Source organism: Amphiprion ocellaris, chromosome 4, assembly GCF_022539595.1.
Source record: "Amphiprion ocellaris isolate individual 3 ecotype Okinawa chromosome 4, ASM2253959v1, whole genome shotgun sequence".
NCBI lineage: Eukaryota > Metazoa > Chordata > Actinopteri > Pomacentridae > Amphiprion > Amphiprion ocellaris.
In genome coordinates this window covers 27,150,623-27,173,694 of record NC_072769.1, presented here as the reverse complement: position 1 = coordinate 27,173,694, position 23,072 = coordinate 27,150,623, and the positions used below count along the sequence as shown (strand labels likewise).

The 23,072-nt window shown below is 36.6% G+C and overlaps 2 protein-coding genes across 3 annotated transcripts; both read right to left on the bottom strand.

Moving 5' to 3' along the window:
* Window positions 1-1,898: 1,898 nt before the first annotated feature.
* On the bottom strand, window positions 1,899-11,507 carry zgc:136472 (uncharacterized protein LOC678514 homolog). The gene is made up of 11 exons (XM_023293542.3): window positions 11,261-11,507; window positions 10,961-11,161; window positions 9,152-9,276; window positions 8,942-9,079; window positions 8,191-8,298; window positions 7,546-7,671; window positions 6,233-6,430; window positions 5,253-5,373; window positions 4,625-4,806; window positions 3,265-3,354; window positions 1,899-3,174 (listed from the first exon to the last, which is right to left on the bottom strand). The coding sequence occupies exons 1-11, from the start codon at window positions 11,430-11,432 to the stop codon at window positions 3,091-3,093; spliced, it is 1,545 nt and encodes a 514-aa protein (XP_023149310.2). The 5' UTR covers window positions 11,433-11,507; the 3' UTR covers window positions 1,899-3,090.
* Window positions 11,508-13,062: 1,555 nt separating this feature from the next.
* On the bottom strand, window positions 13,063-20,942 carry si:dkeyp-75b4.8 (lipopolysaccharide-induced tumor necrosis factor-alpha factor homolog). 2 transcript variants are annotated; one of them, XM_023293551.3, is made up of 5 exons: window positions 19,483-20,942; window positions 16,875-17,051; window positions 15,224-15,331; window positions 14,936-15,137; window positions 13,063-14,849 (listed from the first exon to the last, which is right to left on the bottom strand). In XM_023293551.3, the coding sequence occupies exons 2-5, from the start codon at window positions 17,011-17,013 to the stop codon at window positions 14,744-14,746; spliced, it is 555 nt and encodes a 184-aa protein (XP_023149319.1). In that variant the 5' UTR covers window positions 17,014-17,051; window positions 19,483-20,942; the 3' UTR covers window positions 13,063-14,743. The 2 variants fall into 2 exon arrangements, with proteins under 2 accessions (XP_023149319.1, XP_054865913.1); XM_055009938.1 differs by having other exon boundaries at window positions 16,875-20,941.
* Between the last annotated feature and the right edge of the window lie 2,130 nt (window positions 20,943-23,072).

The window sequence follows — 23,072 nt, the reverse complement described above, 5'->3', positions numbered from 1 at the left end:
GATCATATATTTCTACTTGTTTTTATATTTTTAGGACATATTGTTCTACTATTTTTAACTATTGTTTTTCTATTTGTGTTTGTAATTTTAGGTCATATTTTCTATTTGTATTTATATTTTTAGGACATATTGTTCTACTGTTTTTAAGTAGTTTTTTCTATTTGTGTTTATATTTTTAGGACATATTTTTCTACTTATGTTTATATTTTTAGATCATATTTTTCTGTTTCCCTAAAAGAAGATCATTATTTTTTACAAAAATGTCCTATTTTATGGCTGATTGTTATCCTATTATCAGTGCAGCAACACTGTAAAATAAAAGTTATCTAGTTTTAACTTAATATTTTTTGAACAATTTACAGTTATTTTCGTTTAATTACAGATAGTAGCTAGAAAATCATATTTAAAAAATGAGTTAGTGTACACATTTACTGTGAAAAAGCAGGTAACATCACTAATGTGAATTATGTAAAATCAAAAATCTATATATCTTTTACTGATTTTACAATTTGCTGTTATTTTACTTTGCTATTTTTTATTTTCTGTTATTTAAAAGGAGAAAATATGTCATTAAGGACTGAAAAACGGTAATTAACTGTTTTGTTAAAATAACTAATCAACAAAGCACTAGCAAAATCATAAATTCAGAGATAATAGTATTAATATACATGTTGACTAAAAAATACACAATTATACAAACACAGACACACACACACACACACACATATATATATAGACTTTAAAGAAACTAAAAATATATATAATCACCTTATTAAAATCTATATTTTGTGTTTGTATAATGTTTTATCATAAATTTGCACAATTCATTCCTGTTTCAAATCAACAGCAAATATTATTTTAATAATATTTGCTGTTATTTGAAAGGGGAAAATATTCTATTAAGGATTGAAAAATGGTAAAAAAAAAAAAAAAAAGTTTCATTAAAATAATTTGTTAAAATCAATAGTAAATAAAGCCTTAATTTGCACATTGACTGTAAAAAAAACACAATAAATGTAAAATTATACATTTTTCCTGTATTTCAATCAACACAAAATATTGTTATTTTATTTAACTATTTTTATTTGCTGTTATTTTAAAGAACAAGAAGTGTATAAAGGATTGAAAAATGGTAAATAATTGTTTTGTTAAAAATAACCAATAAAAACTAGGAAAATCACAGATAAAAGTATTAACTTAAACATTGTCGGAAAAAACACAATAAAACTATTTATAATGTCTTCATAAAAAAAATCCATATTTAGTTGTTTTACAGTGTTTAAACCTAAAATATTTGGTGGTCCTGATCAGGGCTCTTGTTGGGTAATCCAATTACTCAGTGGAAGTAGAGAATATTGTTAACATATTTTTATGTCAGTTTTTGGCACGGATGTTTTTGTCCCGAAGGATCTCTGTGAAACCTTTTTAACTGAACGTACAAAAGTTAAAATCCAATTATTTTAACCTGAGTTTGGTAAGGTGAGACAGCAGAAAACACAACTAAAGTCTAAATGAATTTTAAATATTACTTCAGTCTTTTTTTCAACCAGAACTGTGAAACGTGAGCACATTACTCCGGCAGCCATCTTGGGTTTGTAGTTATGCTTGTGTTGTTCTTTGACTGTTGCTAGGCAACATCATCCCAGGTCACATTGTGCGGTCATATATGAAAGTCCAGGTTGTAGAAGAATCTCTGCAGGCTTCAGTTTTTTTTTGTTTTTTAACATTTTTTCACAGTCTTGGATATGCTAATGATTACCAACATTGTTTCAGACAAATGATTGATCATGTAATGTCAGATTTTTTTTTAAAGCTCTATCCATATGTCTATCTGTCTAATTTTTTTTTTATATCTAAAGAGTCAAAAACAAACTAACAAAACAATCATTTTACCAAGACAAAGTTACAAGTTTTTATTTTGCATCAGACATGTAAATTAAACTATTGGTATCATTTTGTTGACATTTCTGTATTTCAATAACACTGAATCTAAAAAATCTGTAAAGTAAAAAACGTTGACGTGAGGTCAAAACCACTAAACGCAAACTCCTGCACCTTTACCTCATCTTTAGCAGTTTGACGTGCACAGTTTATTGGTGCATGACTTTATAAAAGACAGAGCAAAAATTAAACCATATTAAAATTAGATATCACTTTACAAAAATCCCTCCATTTTTTTCAGTGAAGTAGAAATAAATGGCAGCATTTTCCTCAAAGCTGGAAGGTCATTGGTGGTCGGGGATTGTGGTGAGTGCTGAAGAGGTGAAAGGTGTGAAACTTGTTTGTCCAACCTGAAGCTTACAGGCTGTTAATCAGTCGAGGTGGGGGGTGGTTTCTGTTGGCTTTCATCCATGAAATTTTCCACAGAGGATTCGGAATGACTGAGACATGGTCATTCGTCTGTCCAGGGTTAAACATGTGCCACAAATTGGAGGCCTTTGTTGATGCAGAACTGTGCAGAGTTGAGGAAGACACTTTAAACTGTCAATAATGGAGGCACAACTAACTTTACACTGGAAATGGCTCAGTTGTTCCGACTCTACTTATGAGATGCAAACACTCATGCTTGGTTGTCACTCATTCACCTGCAGAGAGGCAATGTTCCTGATCTCCAAAAAGGGATAGAATCTAATAAAATACTACATACTGTGTTTGTACACCGATCAGTTGATCATGTTAAATTTAAAAGACATTAGAACTTTTTTCAAACAACAGTCAACAGTATGCAATTGGGGGAAAACGTATCTGTTTATATGTAAACTAAATATTTGGGACTTTTTCAGCATCATGTCAAATTAGATAAATTACATTTTTTGTGCATGAATCTGTTGCATTTTCCTCAGCAGACAAGTTGACATTTGTAGTCTTTGGAATCTTGGTTAAAATTAAATAAAGGTGTGAACGTGTGTTTTCACATCGTTTCCTCAACAACATTTGAAATAGACTAGAATAGAAATAAATTAAGCGCCGTGCATAAGTTTTTCGTCCAGGCCTTACACATTTATGGTATGAATAAACAAATATATATTTTTAGATGATTAATGATAATTTACACTGGCACACACACACTGTACTGTCTTTGTTCTCGTATTAAAGCTCATCTTTGGTTTTGTTGGCTCTTTTTGCCTCTTCAGCTTCGAAAGCCTCCGTGTACTTCCTCCTGTCTTCATCTTCCTGGAGACACAAAAGACAGAAGTTTATTTTTAACTGAGATAAAAGGCAGCTCTAAAACACACACACAGGATGACAAGGAAGATGATTTACCTTAACTCTGTAGTTTTTGGCTTTCTCCATCTCCTTTTCTACAAACTTAACCAGGTCATCCACCTTCCTTTTTCCAGTGTAAACCACCACCTGACAGAAACACACATCACACACTGAGCAATATTATCTCACTGTAATATAACTGTATAATAAAAATAGTAAGAACAATTATAATAATAATAATAATAAGGATAAATAGTATGATGAATCTTGAATTACCTTTATAGGGCCTTGTGAGCATAAAGAATCCATTTTTTAATCTTCTGTTGTTCAATAAAATAGTAATTTGTAGCTTTAGTGAATAAGACAATACAACTATATTCACCTTAATTTGTAAAGTGGATGGTTATAAACACCCCACACTAGTCCATATTATACTATATATATCTGTCTATATAGTACAATATCGACTGTATACTGTATAGTGTATATATAATCTTTGATATATATAATATAATATGGACTACACTGGCAGCCAAAAGCTTGGACACACCTCATTCAGTGGTTTTTATTTAAATATTTTATACATTGTAGACTAATACTGAAGACATCAAAACTATATAAGAATGCACATGGAATTATGCTGTAAACAAAAAAGTGTTAATCTTCAGCATGAATCTACAATGTAGAAAATAGTGTAAATAAATAAAAAAAAACATTGGATGAGAAGGTGTGTCCAAACTTTTGACTGGTAGTGTATATGCTATGTAGTATATACAACCTTCGATACATATACCATAATATGGACTATATACTATATGGTATTCTATAGTATTCTATGTATTATGTAATATATAGTCCATAATATATATATATATATATATATATATATATATATATATATATATATATATATATATATATATATATATATATATATATATATATATATATATATATATATATATATACACATACATACATATATATACATACATACATACATACATACATATATACACATATAGATAGATAGATAGATAGATAGATAGATAGATAGATAGATAGATAGATAGATAGATAGATAGATAGATAGATAGATAGATAGATAGATAGATAGATAGATAGATAGATAGATAGATAGATAGATAGAGTCCATATTATACTATATGCACAGGTATACACTACCAGTCAAAACTTTGGACACATTTTCTCATTCAAATGAATAAGAAAATGTGTCCAAACTTTTGATTGGTAGTGTATACAGTATATATGAGGTAAAATATGGACTATGTAGTGTGCTATATACACAGATAAGTTCTTCAATATGAAAACAAAATCTACAAAACATTTGTAAACATCACAGTAACTCTAAAAAACAGCACTTATAACATCTCCACAGCTCATTGAAGCTTCGTACCCTTTCAGCGTACATAGCAGGAAACAGGCAGAGCGACGGGTACGCTCCCTGCATCGACATGTTGATGTCGTTGGCCGATGCGTCGATGCGAGCGATGACCACTTCCTGTCGCTGTTTGAAGGCCTCGGCGAGTTCCTCCCACAGCGGAAATAGAGCGCGAGACTCCCGACTGTAGGGCAGATCTGGGACAAACACATACACATATACAGAGATTTAAAGATGTTTTTATTTTTGCACAGTTAGCTAAACAATTCAGCAGTAAAAAAAATGAAAAAAAAACATAGGGTTATAATACAACTACTGTCTGCAGTATGTGGAGGTCGGCATCATATATATTTCTTAGATGCAAAACAAGTTGCTCATTAACCAAAACTAAGATCTGAATCATTTAAATGCAGCGTTAAACATCAGAAAATGTGCTACTGTTGTTTTATAAAGAATAAAAGCATCTTCCACACCCTCTATTTGAATTACATGCATGTATTTTCACTGAAAATACATGCATGAAAACTTGGAAACAGTAAAGCTGTGGGCTTTAACTAAAACAATGAGCTAAAACGCACCACAGCAGTCAACATCACATGAATCAAACCCTCGCTTAGTGTAAAAATGAAGCACGTTTACATACAGAACAGGACAAAAACAGTCTTGTTGGGGTGAAAGGCAACTTTCTCCAGATTCATTCCCACCAGCTCCTTCACCGGCTTCTCGTCCCATCCTTCAGGTATCGGTTCACTCTGCATCTTCGGCTGTAAATACATCATCATCATCATTATTATTATTATTATTATTATTATTATTATTATTATTATTATTATTATTATTATTATTATTATTATTATTATTATTATTATTAATAATAATAATAATAATAATAATAATAATAATAATAATAATAATAATAATAATAACCTTTATTTAACCAGGACAAAATCCCGTTGAGATTAAGAACTTCTTTTTCAAGGGAGTCCAGGCCAAGATAGGGAGCATCAGATACAAAACACAGCTACAAAATTGCACAATTGCAGTATGGATTTAGAAGCGCTCAATGAGATTAACTCAGTTCCCCATCTTTCTGCAACATCTTCCATGCTAAAGGTGCAGCATAAACAAAAGCCTTCTACCCAACTGCAAACTGAGTTTTACATAATTTCTGCAGTATTTTATGATCTAGATTTTAGACCCTTTTTAAACCTTTTATCCACAACCATCACCCTGTTTTCTATACTGGACATTCATATCAGGTCTAATAGCGGGGCTTAGAAGCAGAGTGGTCTAACCCACAAAAAACTGGAATTGAGTTTTATATAAATCTGTAATGTTTTATGGTCTAGATTTAGTGGCAAAGTGATCTAACCCATGACCCTACTATAGTGTTACAGTGGTGCTTCAAATGTTAAAAACACAAAACTTCGAACCCATTTTTCTCAAAAACTACAAAAAGTGGGTTAGACCACTCTGCTTTCAAACCCTTCAAATGATCTTGTGAACAGAGAAAGTAAAGATCAGCACTTTTATGTGCAGCTAAGGAACAAATGTAGGTTAAACAGGGGCATTAAATGTATCAGGTCAACCCGCCTCCACACAGCAGGCGTGAGTGTGAGTTACCTTAGCTTTGCCCTCCAGGTAGGACCGGCAGAACTCTGTAATGATGTCTACGTTGAGGGTGTCAGACGGCAGGTGGTAGGTCACATGATCTGTCAGGTTGACCAGTCGGATGAGAGGAGCCTCAAAGTCGCGAACCCGGAAGTATTCCATCATCCTGCCGTTACGAGGCTCGTCCACGTTCACATACACGAACAAAATCTGCACACGGACACACAAACATCTGCAGAAGCCTGGCAATAAGATCAAGTATAGACTTCTGGGAGTGAAGACATTTGTACAAATTGACACATTTTGGCAGACCTTTAAAGTGATGTCAGATGGCTACTATTTAATTTTAGGGTTTTGCTGCAAAATGTAAGAACACAGCAAACCAGGGGTGTCAAACTCATCTTAGTTACATACAATTTGATCTCAAGTGGGCCGGACCAGTAAAATCAGAGCATAATAACCTATAAATAACCACAACTCCAAATGTTTCCCTTTGTTTTGGTGCAAAAAACTACATTATGAAAATGTTCACATTTAATTAACTACCTTTTTTACAAAACATTATGAACAACCTGAAATTTATTTTTTAAAAGAAGTGCAATTTCAAATGAACTATGCCTCAGTTTATCATTTGTGCATTACAACTTACAGATCACAGAGTATCTACAAATGCTCAAAACTTTCAGTCACAGGTATCTGGAACTGAACGATAGAGTATTTTACTTTATGATCAAAACAGCTAAATATTTAAAATTTACAGCTAATTTTTACACGTTGCAAAGTCGTCCCACGGGCCAGATTGGACACTCTGGTGTGCCAGTTTTGGCCCATGGGCCGTATGTTTGACACCCCTGCTTAAAACAATATTGTCAGAGGTTGCAGTATTATTACAAGAAGAAGCCTGTCTCATCTGTTCTACAGAAATGTTTTAAGTCAGGCTGAAAGAGTAATTATTTCTCTGTATCCACTGTTGATGCTATCAAAGATTAGGAATAATCACTAAAAATACCACATTATTAAACAGTTAGTAATTAGTGTGAATTTTTAAAATTCTGTTTCCATTATCAAAGGTTAAAATGAGGGTTTAAATATATGTAATGTAATCTAAATGTTTTATGGATTCATTCTTCTACCTCCTCTGGAAATGGATTGCGTCATGTGTAGCTGTCACTGTTTTTCTACGTTTGCATACTTGGCACCTTAATAAAGTCTGAGCTTAACTGAACAGGTTCAGGCTATACTTAGGTTTAAGGTAACAGTCAAGGTTTGGCATCACTGTGTGTCCTCACAAAAGGAAAAAGTACAGATGTGTGTGTGGTGTGCACCTTCAGCCTGAAAGCCTCTGCAGCGCTGTTGAAAGCAGAGAAAATCTCTTCAAAGTCATCCGAGCTTTTGTTGACAAAGAGAAGTGCATGGTTTAATACAGGCGAGGATAAGATCTGAGTGGCTGTCTGCAAAAAGAACAAAGAGAAAATATGTCTGCTGAAATGTGATTTTAGCAAATGCAAGTGCAAGACAAGTTCAGCAAATGTTCCAAAATGTGGTGTACTTCCAGGGTACAAAGCTCTGTAGTTGCAGCGAAAGAAGGAAATGAAGTGATATATGGAGCTTTGCATATCGGGAGGAGGTCAGGGTGGATGAAAAGTGCAACAAAACATTGAATTTGAACATTATAGACTGCTGTGTGTTTCCTGTTTTAAACTAAAAGCCAGATTCTCTCAAAAAGCATGAATGTTGATGGATTAGACAAAATACTATGAAACACTTTTGATATATTGCAGTCAAACAACAATAAAGCATCACTTGTCTTGTAATGTCATTCAACGCTTAAGGAAAGTAGAAGTTAAGGCAGTTGGATTGCATTAGATGACAGTAACGCTGAAGAATCACAGGTGAGTTTAAACACAGATTTGTTTCCAGCTGTAATTGGAGCAGAGCAGTAACGTGTAATACAATGCACCAGACTGTACCTGTCCGTTGTACTCAGTGACTGGATCCATCTGGAAGACGGTGATAAAGACGATCAGCTCCTCTTTAGACGTCTGAGGCGTCATTTTGTAAGCCTGGATGAGTTTAGACTGCAGCAGACACACCGACACACAGATAAGACTGCGAGAAACTACTGGTCTGCTTCATGTATTCATTCATTCATTCATTCATTCATGTGGGACGATAATCTAATGAGCCAAATCCCAAAGTCTATATTCTATCACTGCTTGTTTTATTAAAATTCTGAATGTCACTTAAACATTTCCTCCAGTTCTGCATTTCTAATTATTTTGTCACAAGTATTCATTTTTGAGTAGAGATGTGGCTTATAGTTCAGAGCCATGAATTTGTTGAATATTTCTGTATCATTGCGAGATAGCAGCACGGCATCACTGTAACTATGACAAGTGAACACTACGTGAGCTATCTGCTGATGATGACATGAATGCAATCCTACTACAAATCCAACGCTGCAGACTTATCGAGACTAATCCGTCAGAAATGTTACAAGGAACAACTGATTCAATTGTGGGGGCGTTTTCGAGTCCCAGCAATTCCCGCCTGCTCCATAAGTAAAGTCTGATTAACTACTACAGCTATCCTGACTTATAGATTGATAATAGATATAAATATTGTATGTTGTTTTTCAGAAAGCTGTTTCACGAAATAGGTTTATGTTCTTTACATCCCTCTTGCATGTGTGCGTTTGTGTATATGTTGGATGTAAAGTACCTTTTTGAGCAGCAGAACAACATCATACGTGAGACCATATTTGGTGACGACGTCATCATTCTGCGTCACGGCAAAGTTAACGTCAGGAAGGTCGATCGCTGCAGCATAGAACATCTGGACGTACTCATGGTTCAGCTCCTACACACACAAACCAACATGTGAGTAAACATTCAAAAAGACGAAGAGGAAAATCAAGCAGCTGATTTTCACCTTAAAGAATCCGACCACTGTCAGCTCCTCCGAGGCCTCTGATTGGCTGAGATCAGTGATGAGGTCAGCAGCAGATCCTGCCCTCCGTTTCAGCCAGGTCAAGATGGAGGCGGAGTTCTGAGGATCTACATCACAATCCAGGAATTAACTTCAGCATTATACCCAAACCAAACAGTACTTAGTACCTCAAAATAACTACATGTGACCCGAGGTACGTAAGAATAAACTGGTGAAAAGTATTTGAAAAACCCATAAAAGAACCACCAGCTTAAAATAAGACACACAGGTAAGTATTGTAAAAACAAGGCAGAGACAAGGCTTAAAAATGTGTAATAAAATTCATTTAAAATATTAAAATGGAGCAGCAATCAAAATGTAATGTTAAAATTAATTTATTAGCTAAATAAGATTTATTCCAGGTAATTATAAAAATGGCCAAATACAGAATAAAATACAATTACAACCTGGTAGACCCTGGGCGTAAACAGAACCTAAAAAAAGGATATTAACATTAACGAAAGACCAACAAGGATGGTTGAGAAGGAATCGCCCCACCGCAAACAAAACAGAAAGTGCTACCAACACACACACGCCAAACAACAAAGACCCCAAGTGAATAAACAAAAATACGGGCTAATTCCCTCCCAAGCCACCCCGGGGAACTAAATTCACTAAACCAAAAGCTAAACACCCGGGGACATCAACAAAATAAAACACGGTGCAGAGAAATTAGGGTTAGAACAAACCAAATTAAAGTAACCGAGTTGAATTAATCAAAACCAATTGAAAAACACTTTAAAGCACTCTAAAACAGTAGCAGGCTAAAATCTGTGGGTTAAAAGACAGATGTCAAAACCGATTGTAAATAGTACTAAAAAAAACAAACAATTAAAACTTCCATCTCACCGTGTAGATTAAAACCACAGATCCAGGGGATAAAAGCTGCCACCGGAGTATCTCTGCACTAAAACCGTTAAAACGCCAGTTAAAACCAGACTTAAAAAGCATAAAATGAGGGAGAACTAAAAACACCTACCTGCCTCCAGCCAGCTCGAGTTGAGACCGACTGAAGGCAGCGGGAGCTATTCAAAGGCCACTTCCGGAAACAAGAGGGAAGTAATGCTACCCTATGTCTTGAGTGAGTGGGGACCCCTACTGGCCGCTACATACGCGTCACTACTTGGGAAAATATCCTTATGATACGTGTCTACAGGGGCGTCTTTACACGCTGTTTCCCAACATCACGTGCTTGATAGGTGTGTGGCTGGTGGGTCACATGACAGGTGCTTTATCTTCAGCCCTGTAAAAGCGTTGGACCAACATGGCATCTTGGTAGCAAACTTTTTCTTTTATTATGAAAACAGTTCATTGAAAAGTATTTCAGAATACATTTGAGGCTGCTGAATCTGTCCTCGTTTTAGTAAAGCAACGGCTAGTTTAGAGGTTTTATGAAAGTTTCACGAGGTGTCGGAACCCCGCTCAACATGCCTCATTTACATAAAGTTTACGTTATGCAAATTAATGGCGGTCAACACAACACTTGCAACGCTACCAGAATGCAATGCGGAATGATTCAGTTAGACAATGAATGGAAAGCTTTTAAGTGGCTGTGGACACGTACCATCAGTTACATTCTACCATGAATAGAGAAAAACAACCTGTTTGGTCATTTAGGTTGAGAGGTTTTTCCTTAAGAAACTTTTCAGCTCTGTGGAACCAGTCATTAGTACCATTAGGAACTTAAAGGTTTTAATATGGTGATTAAATCTTAGATATTAATGTGAACTGGATATACTCTTTGTCACGCACCAGGGCAGGGTACAGGGTTGTGTTTATCTCCTGACAGGTACAGTCTGATGGTGTGTTGGTCTGTAGCGCTGAGATCTTTAGCTAGCTCCTTCTCCTTTGTCACATCAAGCGTTGCGAGTTTGACCTCCGACCTCTGAAGCTCTGCAGCGGCGCCTTCGAACGCTGCCGTCACCCGAAAGCCCTGCACAGTTAGAGGAGCATCTGAGGAGAATAAATATTTAATGAACCATATAGGAACTCTGATTGTGCTGGTTTTTTATTCAGTCAAAACATCAAAATCAAGCCTAGAATGTAGCTTACAGAAGTGCACCAGCAGCTGCTTGTATTTCCTCAGTGCCCTGTTGAAGTTTCCCTTCTCCAGCTGTAAAACTCCATCCTTCTTGGGGAAAGATTCGTCTCGTTGACTCGTGTTGGCGGTGGCAAACAAGCAGAGGCAGAAGGCCGTCACGCCCAGCAGCAGCGACCTCTTCATCACGCTTCACCACAGAAACTGGACGCTGGAACGAGCTCGACGGGAAGGTTTGGAAGGAGTGGCGAGAGGAAGGGCTGATATGTGTGGCAGGTAGCTGTGAACGCTATTGTTATCTGCCGAGCAACAGTCTGTAGCTGATTAACTTTCCTGTCTGTGCCCTGCTGTATCTCTGCTATTGGCTGCTGTTCATATCACTAATATCTGAATACCCTTCAGGCAACAGTGTTGGCCTCAGCAAGGTCAACATGGAAGAATTAAAGAAGCATTTACTGTAATATTTGTCCGTTTACATGCAAAATTCACCCATGTTAGAAAAAGTAAACTGCGGCACAGCGTTGTTAATGCAGATCATGTTTATTTCTCTATCAACATGTCAGAATAATAAAAAAATATGATATAAACAAAGAAAGTTGAGTGTAACTTGAAGAGATACTGAGCTTTCATTACATTTTTAAATGTCAGTCATTGCATTGCAGTAAACCCTTTATCCACTACCGTCACTCTGTTTTCTATACTGGACATTCATATCAGGTCTAATAGAGCGGGTTACAATCAGAGTGGTCTAACCCACAAAAAAATGGAACTGAGTTTTATATAAATCTGCAATATTTTATGGTCTAGATTTTAGTGACAAAGTGGTCTAACCCACAACCAAAATATAGTGCTACAGTGGCGCTTGGAATGTTAGTCCATTCTTGAAAACACCAAATTTTTAACCGGCTTTTCTCAAAAAATAAGAAAGTGGATTAGACCACTCTGCTTCTAAACCCTTCAACTATAGAGATAATGAAGTCGACATCATAGTAGGAAGACTTAAACATGTTGAAAAATATGATAATAGCCAAAGATGAGATTAAAAGAAGACTGTCTGTGCACTAAATATGAAGCAAGGGAAACTCAGCTTAACTGTCTCTGATTAAATCTAAGAAAACCTGCCAACCAGAACTGCTGAAGCTCACAAATGATGTTCTACAAAAAGCCTTGTCATGTAAAATCAGGGTCTTAATGCCAAGAATATGTCATGTGGTTCAAACAGAAATTATGACGAGACCAGAAGCAAGAACAGTTCAGACCAGCCTCAGAGTTGTAATTAGCTATCAGACGTATCAGGACAGCAACAACACCTCCCACTTGGTGATACAGATGATAGAAACCGCTAAAAAAAAGCATGCAACAGATCCAGTGCTGGCAGCTACACCTAAATAAAAGCAAGGAGGCCACAAACTGTTGGGTTCTTGCGCTTAACAAGGAAATGTTCCAAAGAAGTAGTGAGATTTAAGTTGCTAATTAAGGCTGCGTTTGTGATGTGAAATTGTAAATGTCATTCCAGTTGGAAAAGTGGCAGACTTTCCTGTTTTTCACATTCTGACAGCATCAAGTGAGGCAATGTTTGTGGTCAGACCTGCTGGATTCTTTAATAGCTGCCTGCAAAAAAGGTCTCCTCTAAGCTAATCCTCTTCATTTAGCAACAGATGTAAGAGTGGTATCAGTTTCTGCTTCTACTCTGGGTCAGAAAAAGTTTATAGTTTATAATAAGAATAATAAAGGTGTAGTTTGTCCCACCCTCACAGGTGCAGCGGAGACAAAAGGAACATTAAGGAAGACATCAGTCAAACAGTGTGTACATGCCCACAGTTCAAAATCACCTCTGCATTAAACTTTATTAATCATTATAGAAGAATTGTATAGAAAAATAAATTATAGCCTGAAAAACAAGTCTCCTTCATCATTATAGTACATGTGAACATTTGCTGCATCTGCATTAAAAATAGAGGAAGTTTTTGTTTGTTGTGTAGCTAAATATAGAAAACACCATTGTAAAATTAATGGAAAACAAAAATCACAACAACATATGATGATAAATGTGCTCTATTTTTAGTTGTTTATTTATTTATTTGTCTGTCCGTAGTGCAGCAAAGCAACCTGTCCTCACACTGTACCATCTGTAGGTGCAGAATCAGCGTTCTCTTCCTGCTCATTAAATTTTAATTAAAGCTGCAGTAGGCAGAAATCTATCTGTTTGAAGCCCCTCCAACTACATGAGCAACGTCAAATGTTCAAAAACAAAAATTTATATTCACACAAGATCCAAGTCCAGTTTTCCTGAGTAAAAGTTGTCCGTTGAACCCATTGTGCCTCCACATCCTGCTGCCACTGAGGACTTTACACTGTTTTACACAGTCTGAGTGATTGGCTGAAGTGTCCTGTTACAGCAGGGGCAGAACTAAGGAGGGATAAGGGTGGCCAACATAGCATAAAGTAAAACCCGACCACTCAATCCACCAAAGAGCAGAGGCTCATTAGAAGCTGCTCATAGAACTGGAGTTGTAGTGACTCAAAGGTTGCATGTTGGAAAGAGTATGAATAGTGTAAACACGCATACGTTTTATATGCAAATAAAGAATCTGGTTGTGCAGATGTAGGTTTTGCTGTGGAAACTCTTGTACCGACTGCTTTGATGAGCTCAGGAAAACAAACGTCAGAAACTGCTGAGCCTGAAGAACCAAAACCAAACACTGGATGGACACAGAGCGATCGCTCAATTAGGTGAGATTCCTGAGCCTTGTCATAAAAGAGTCATATATGCACTTATCTTGTGCAATCTAAGTCCTAATTATCTTATTAGCCATTGTGATTAACCATCAAATGTCTTTAATTAATTAAAGATCAGCTGAAAGAAGATAAACCAAACGATGGAAGAAAGTTTCTTATAATTTGTCTTAGGTTTTTCAAAATAATAATAATGTATGGAGTATCCACAAAGCTCATTCCTTTGCAGTATGGCTTGTTATACTGTGTATGAGTTCTTATATAAGCAAAAGCAAGAGTGAGTCACCCCAAAAATATTTGGCCTACTTTTTGGTGAAAACCAATTAAGCAGACATTGTTCCAAACAACTGTGAGCAATCAAAGTTTCCTCTCAGACTTGTTTTTGTGGAATTTCTGCCCAATTTGCCAAAAAAACTAAAAGTAAAGTGAGATAAAATACTGTCAACACCACCTTTACCACCCACTACAAACAGCACAAAGTATTTTTTTTGCCTAGATTATATCTAATTTGAATCCGCAATATACAAAAGCTTGTGAAGAATGCCTTAAAATGTACAAAGCAATATGCAGAACATGAGCCGTTGTTCTAGTGCATACTCACCCTTCAGCTTAAAAAGAGGCTGTTAGAAGATGATAATTTTGTCCTTCATAGCAAAAAGTTCCTTTCAAATGTACAAAAACGTCCATGTGCGCTCGTGCAGTCAGCTTATGAGTTCGTTTGTTGATTTTAAGACAAAAAATTTGTGTAGAGATCAGGTGCGTCATCTCATGTAAACATGCAGTGGAGTTTCACACCGCGGACAGGAGTGATGAACGTCCTGTAATCCATGAACCATCAATGGAATGAGACAGAAACCACAGACCAACCTGAAAGCCAGAACACATGAATGAAGCCTTTGTCATGGTTCCATCAGACATTAAATAGTGTGCTATTATTGTGTGCTTGCTCTCACCCCATCAGTGTGAGGAGGACGCACAGGCACCAAGCAGCTCTTCCAGGAACATACTGGACTTTAGTGGTGACCAGGTGGTGGCAACGTGGGCATCGAACCAACGCGGGGGAGTCTGTCAGGTACGACACCGAGACGGGAACCGGCCGAGGCTGAGTCACGACCGTCTGAGTCCGTCTGCCCCTGTGAGGCGCCGTTACACCGACTGGGATTCAGAAAACAGAGGAAGACATCAGGGGAAAGTGCTTAGGATATAGCAGTAAAGATGTAAAAGTGATGCGGTCGTGATACTTTGCGTGACTGGATGGACCGTGACTCCGGTGTTTTGGCGGTTTGAGGTCACTGCAGTTGGCACTGAGGGAGGAGTCAGGACAGGAAATGGATCTGGCTGGACTGTAACTAGAAAAAAAAAACCAGTATTAATTCTACAATTCTGCAGTTTTATACAAAGCGACATACACCTGAGAGTAGATACAACACAAGCAAGGAGAAAACAACCTGGAGAAGAGCCATAAAACAAGTTTTAAGACTCATCTCATTGTGAAAATACTGCAACATGTGAAAGTAGTCTTTCAAGGTTTCCTCTGCAAAGACCTCCATCCACATAATAAATGCTTGAACAACAGAAACATGGCAACATTGCATCTATTTTTTAACTGTCCTGTTATGTTTGTTTCTCAGGAACCGCAATGATGTCAGTTTGACCTGGAGCATGTTTAATTATCTAAAAATGGCAGACACCAAAAAATCTCAATAAACATTGTGTATATCTCATTATTAACTCCATTACTAACAATTTCTATCAGTATTTAGTGCAGTGCCGTTCTTTACCTCTCACAGATCATGGTTCAATGAGGATGAAGATTCTCTTGTTTTTCATAAAAAATGCATGTTAAAACTTTATTTAATGTATATTGGAAAGACCTACATATAAAATACAGTAGTTTTACATGACATAGATTTTTTTATTTTTGATTTATTTTACATTTTAATTCTTTTTTCTTTTTATGGAGTTGATAAATCAACATGAGACACCTCTACTGTTCAGGGTGGGTTTGCAAATATGTGAAATGAACCATTTTAATTTTTCTACGTTGACTCCACTTATTAAGCAAGCAGAAGAAGTTTCATACCGAAAAAATAATTGTAACAATTTTAAAAATATTTTTTCACTTTAAAATTGATCAATTTGTCCCGCAACATAACAAGAGAGTTAAGAAAAAATGTGTGCATCAAAGCCAACATCTGGAAGGATATCTCTCATGCTAATAGTCATGAAGAACATTTTACATATCAACACTGTCATTTATTGTCTGGCACAATTTAATTTACATTCATAAGTTTGAGGTTTCTCATTCTAACTATCTACAGTTCAACTTCAGATCTGCAGCCTAATTCTGATTATTTGTAATTCCAGTTTCAGATATCTACATTCTACTTCTAACTAGTCCTAGTTGTAGTTTATGATCAGGTTCAGGGCATCTTGGAATAAGTTTGAACCAGCATGGAATATATAGTAGAGATCTCAAACGGGAATTCTGTATATGCACAATATCTTAAAATGTTTTTGACTTCATTTTGTTTTTCAATCATGCATAGTTTGTCAAATTTGATTCAGAATGATATCAAAAAAATGGCCTTGTCTCTCCTCACACAGACTGTTTATATATGTAAAAACCACATTGGTGGTTATGAATGCGGTTTTTGTAATTTACATATTGTCGTGTTCCTGCTGCTTTGTTGCTGATTTGAATAATATGTTCAAATGCAAATACAGATTCATGACAGCTACCCAGAATAAAGTTCACTTCTTAAGCTTGCTGAGGCTTGAAAAATGTAATGATGACACAAAAAACCCAAAACAAAGTGAGAACTTCAGCAGATTTAGTGTGGACATCCTGTCAGTAGTATCCGACGAGCTGAAACCAGATTTTTATCTCACCTGCTTCTCCGTAGGTGGGTGGAGGTGTTGGGGGGGACGGCAGGGAGGCGTCGTACGCTGGGGGAGGGGAGAAGGTGGAAGTTTCTGTGACCCCAGCAGGAGGCTGGCGACTGGCCTCCTCATATGAAGGAGGTTCCATCAGGAGATCATCCAGTCAGACGGGAGGCAGACGGAGATCTACTCATAAGAGCAAAGCCCAAAGTCTCAATATGTGCATTTTGGAAATCCTCCACGACTTTGATGCATGGAAGGTTTCACTATTCCTTGTTCTTCTAAACTACAGAGCTGTGGCGATGCTATAAGACATTTCCTTACTTCCTGCAAGGGGTGTTTTTGATCTGCTGTCTCTGTTTGTTAGGTAGCAGGTTATCTAGAAAACCCCTCAACATATTCTGTTTGAATTTAGTGGAAATGCAGCAGTGAAGCATTTTATGGTGCCTAATTTATTTTGCTCCTGCTCCACTATTGTGTTTGAATGTTTTTATGTTACTTGTCTTTTAGCAAATCTCTAATTATTGCATTTTTTTTTATTGCTCTTTTAACCCACTGTTGTGTTTTCTGGGATACTGTTGTATGGTTTTGTTTTGTATACATAGATGCACAGAGAAATGACAAATCAAGAAATCTTGAATCTTGAACCTTGAACGTCAGATCTTTTGACTAAGGATTGTACCACTGATCTGAAACCAAGTGCAGACCATAGTTTGTTTTTTTAATTATACAACTTTCATCATTTCAAATCCTGTTTTGGATACTTTTAATGACACATAATAGAGGCAGAGGTAGGTAAACAATTAACTGTTTTTGTAATATTTTAGGGTTAGTGTTTTAGCCTGCTATTCCCACAGATGATTAAAGTTGTTTTGTGTTTTCACAAGAGATTTACAGGAATCTGTGCATGCTAGACAAATCAAGTATAGCTGATGGATGGAAGGTAAAGTCAGACGTAACTTTATCAAAAATGCATTTACAGGGGCGAACTGATTAGCAGCGGAGTTTCCAGTTTGATTCCTGCAGAACCAGACCTTTGCTGTCATCACCCTGGTTTCGCTTGTCTTTTTTCACCATGTTGTCTAAATTAAGATGAAATATGACCAAAAACCCCCCAACTTTTAAAGTGCAATTACCAAACAGAAATCTGTCATTTTTCAGCATTTGACTTTCATCATCTCACTAGAGGCAGAAAAGTTTACTTGTGTTGTTTATGCATTAGTTTGGTTGCACCATTAACAGCTGCTCCTTTTCTTTTGCACTATAAACAATAATCTTTGCTTTTTGCACAATTGTCACTTTAGCAATTGTCGTTTTGCACTCCTGTGTATATATAAATTATATTCTAGATGTGTGTATTTCTGTTTCTATTTTTTAATTTTTCTAAAGTTATTTTATTATTCTCTTTTCCTTATTCCTAGAGTGACACCAACTGCTGAAACCAGATTTCTTGTATGTTGCCTATGTACTTGGCCATTGAAGCTGATTCTGATTCTGATAGTAACAAAAAATCCTCAAATAGATCTGAACCAGGAGCACTGACAACAAATGAGAATGAATCAAACCAGCACATAAACTGCACCAGCTTTCACGATATTTCAAGGCATACAATAAATAAAAATCTAGCTTCAATGCAATATAGTACAGTGTTTTTTTCTTAGTGTCCTCACTGGACTTAAGATAACCTGACAGCTTTTTGTTCATTTACAGCAACAAAATTACTTGATTGTAGCACAAATGCAATGCAATGCCTACTATTAGTTCTTTTAATGCATCCAAATGCATGTTAATACTGGTAAAGTCTGTAAATGCTGCAGGTGCTTCATGTATCGTAGCAGCTAAGTGATGCACTGTAGTCTGACTGCTGTGGAAGTTACTTCTATTATCACCTCTTTCTGTGGCTCAACAATAGAAAGGTGTGCTGCGTATTCACCTGTCTGAGCTTTCAGCAGAGTGCTACTGCTTTAAAGTGGCAGTGGCAAAACAACACACAGCAACATTACAGTGTAATTAGTATATATCCTCTCTGTTTTCCCAATTTAACACGTATATGCTGCCATGTTTTGTACACTAATCTCAGTTATTATTAAAGTTAGAAAACAAAAGTCACTCCAGAAATAAGGGAAGTTTTGTATACTGTAAAAGTTGCCGTATTGAATAAAAAGTAGTATTTTAAAATTCAAGACATTTTAATACAAGTCAAACAGAAATATTGTTTTTCTCTAATGAAACGGATGAAACTTTGTGAAGTATTCATATTTCTAAACAGGTCATACTCACTATCTGCCTGTTACTATAAGTTTAAAATACTCTTCTCATCATTACAGACCGAACACATGTAACCCTAAATCAGAAATATGTCTTTTCATGTCAATATGTCACCTAAAACCAACTGTGTCAGCCGTAACACGCCTGTTGAATACAACCAAGTAACTCAAGCTCACATGGGACTCTGCGCTTATGTAAACAAGAAACATCCACGCCTTGGTATCTGATGTGAACAGGCACAGTCCTAACCTCCACCATATATGTTCCATAAAAACAGTCGGCAAGCAGCAGATTCGGTGGTCTTTATCCGCTGATTAAACAGTGTGATATATGAGAGCAGTGGTCTTACCTCGGACAAAGCAGGAAACACGGCTGGCAGGAGGAAACACGTACCATGTTGGTGACAGTTGTGACATCACAGCCTGCCGAACCAGTTTTCCTCTGGAATTACAAACATTTTGCTTCTCACAGGCTGGAAACCAACCCTTTACCTGGTTCCCTCGTGCAGAGTCATCCTGCTCACCAGCTTCTGTCCTGTCAGTTTACTCTGTTACACCTGTTTCTCAAACTCATTCTCCGTCAGCACTTTGTTTACACTACGGTAACCACCAAAACGTCATCCATTTGTTGGTACACTTGCTTAGATCTGACTGCTGATACACATAAATTATGTATGTAAAGTACAGACTGTGTAACTATGGTCTGAATGGAAATAAATTGTGAAAAAAATGGTGACATAAGTACAAACAAATAACTTTCCAGCAAGTACTTCAAGTTGTGACTGACTCTTAATACTTTCTGTCATTGAAACACATGCACCTTTGTCGCAAAAAGCTATCTTTCATTTTGGTTTCTTCACAGATTTATTATAGGTCTTCTGTAAATATGAGACAAAAATATACTTTGCCATCTTCCCCCCAGTTAGGTGTTGTTGGTTTCTGTCTACAAGCTTCTGGTTTATCTTTGACTCCTCTGGACAGAATTGGTGCAGTTCAACTAAATGTGTTGTCTTTCTGACTCAGACTTCTTTCTTCAGGTTCTTGATGGGTCTAAGTCAGGGCTTTGGGGAGACCAGTCGAAAACCTTCATTCTACCCTGATTGAACCATTTCTGTACCATTTTTGTTCTGTGTTTGGGCTCCTTGTCTTGTTGAAACACCTAACTGTGTCCAAAATCAACCTTCTGGCTGATGATTTTTGGTTTTCCTGAATAACGTGGGAGTAATCCTCCTTCTTCATTATTCATTTACTTTGTGTAAAGCACCTGAACAGCCTCAGAGCATGATACTGCCACCACCATGCTTGACGGAAGGTTTGGTGTTCTTGCAATTAAGTGTCTCACCTTCTTTCCTTCTAACATATTTCTGGTCAGTGTGGACAAATTTTTCCATTTTCTTCCTGATTGTGGCAGCGACACAACAGTGCCAAGTGCTTCATACTTACAAACAAGTTATCCTTGAAATGGTTCCAAGTGATTTTCTTGACAGGTTTGAGTCAGTAATTTGCTTTGTCAGTTCTTTGCTGAGCTCCTCAGACTTTCCCTCTGTAGTGTTTGTGTCTGAATCTAATGAGTGTATCAAATGTGTTCAATATAAAATTAGCTCAGAGGAGTCACCAGCTGTAGTCAATCACAATTACTCACAAGGAGTTAAACGGTCACAGCAATAAGCAAGCTAGATTAACACAACTTTTTACATCACCGAAAGCATAAGTACGACTGACCACAGCTGGGGACGCCTCTGAGCTAAGTTAAATAGGACCCATTTGATACACTTATTAGACTCAGACTTTCCCACTGTAAAGATTGTGGCTGAATCTAATGAATGTATCAAATGTGCTCTATTTAAATTAGCTCAGGAGTCACCAACTCTAGTCAATCGTAATTACTCATAAGAAGTTAAGAGGCCACACCAGGAAGAAAAATAGAACACAAGTTTTTACATCACTAAAACTAAACTGATATTTCAAAGTGTAAAAAAAAATATTTTTATGACCCAGCAGGTGTTGTCATTTTTCTAGAAGATCTATAATGAATCTCTGAAAGAAGCAAAATGTGTGACTGTTTTTTGTTTGTTTAGTTTTTTTTTTGTGACAAATTTCTGATGATGGATTGTTTCAAAAATTCCATCATAGAATATTAAGAGCTCGATGAGTCATTGGACAGTCAATACTGTCATGCTATGCAAGTTGTTTAAAAGTGTACACATGTGAATGTTCACAACTGCAGTAATAGATCAGACAAACTGTTCAATCTCAGTCGTGTGATTTCACAGTTGACAGAGGAGAGCATCCTAACAACATGTGACACTCTCACATAATCACACCTATTTCTATTGTACATATTAAGCTATATTAATCCTTATTAATCAAGTGACATAGCTATTAATGACAGGGTCCCTGCTGCTATCACATGCTGTTACATAAACTATTTATTGTACATCGATTCTAAATATCTGTTATTGGCCTTTCTTGGTTACCTACCAGCCCTGAAAAAAAAAGCAAAACATGCATTATTATGGTGACAGGTTTGTTGTTTCCACCTCTGTTGGTTTCCTGCAGCTGTCTGGTGGACTGGGTGCATCCCAACCTTCTTCTTCTGAGGAGAGTTCATTTCATGGGTCTAAAGAACACAAATCACACTTCTCATTTATCTCATATTAAACTGCAATAAAGCTTGAATAATGTGGTTTTGTTTGTTTGTTTGTTTTTTGTTTTTTTTTTTTTAACAAAAAACACCTATTTTATATTGTTCCTGTTCAGAGAGGCCACAGGATACACTAAAGCTACGAGTTTATGAATTCCCCCTGAGGAGTGCTTTTAGAAAAAATTTATTCTTTCTAATAACAGGACTGCTGCTGTGTTTTAAAGACTTGTCAGATGATGTTCTCTGTTGCTCTGGAGTAAAAAGATGCATTATTCAGTAAAATATGAGAAGATAATTCATCCTGGAAGTAAGGTTTGGAAGGTGAGGGCAGTCCTCTATCTGATCACAATGAAGACAGTTCTGCATTATTAGCTTTAATGTTGTTAAGTCAGCAGGTGCTTTCAGTGCTTTTATAGTGACTCCTTCAGAGTCAGTCAGCACTAACATGTCTGTAAAGCCCAGTTTGACTTGCAGGAAAAGCTTCTGAAGGCTTCTCTAACATGTTTGGCCATCGTTGAGGAAATAAACCCAGTGGAGCTGCAGGCTGCTGGCAAACTGTTCAGTTGGAGTGTTGAGTTTCAGTTTTAGCATACAACCTGCAGGTGGAGACGGTGGCTGCAGGATTGTGGCAGGAAGCTGCTGGTGGAGGTTTGAGCTGCTGCTTTCTGCATAAAACCTGCACTAGGGGGCTGCAAATGCAGGACTGTAGCAGAGGATGAAGACGGAGCTGCACAATCTCATTCTAAGTTGATTTAAGTGTATGTTCTGACGTATAGGAAGATTTAACAAAAAGCCACACTAACTGAAAACATATCCAGTCAACTGAGGATAAATGTCAAACTTACCAAAGCAATAAGTTGATGTTATTTTAATTCCTGCTGCAGTTCATTCCAGCTGAGTGGAGCCAGGCATTTAAAAGCCTATTTTGAAATATCTCTTGAATTGCAGAACGAGATTCTCCTGAGAACTGGAAGAGGAACAAGATTACTTCTGCTGCACTCTAAAAGCATTCCTTTACTCACAGAAGCACTTAATAAATAATGAGGGATGCAGGTCTATGCACCCCTATATTAGTTTATTTTTTTAGAAATTCTGATATGAATCTCACAACGGTGTAACTATCACCACAGTGATATGTATTTATGTTCAATCCACCTGCACTTTAAAATATTTATTTGTTGATCCAGCTGCTCTACATGCAAATAAAATATCATCGAATTGAACTGAATTTTAAAAAGATTGGATGAGATGAGCTAAAAGAGCCAAAAAGAGGCAAAAAGAGAAAAAGAAGAAAAG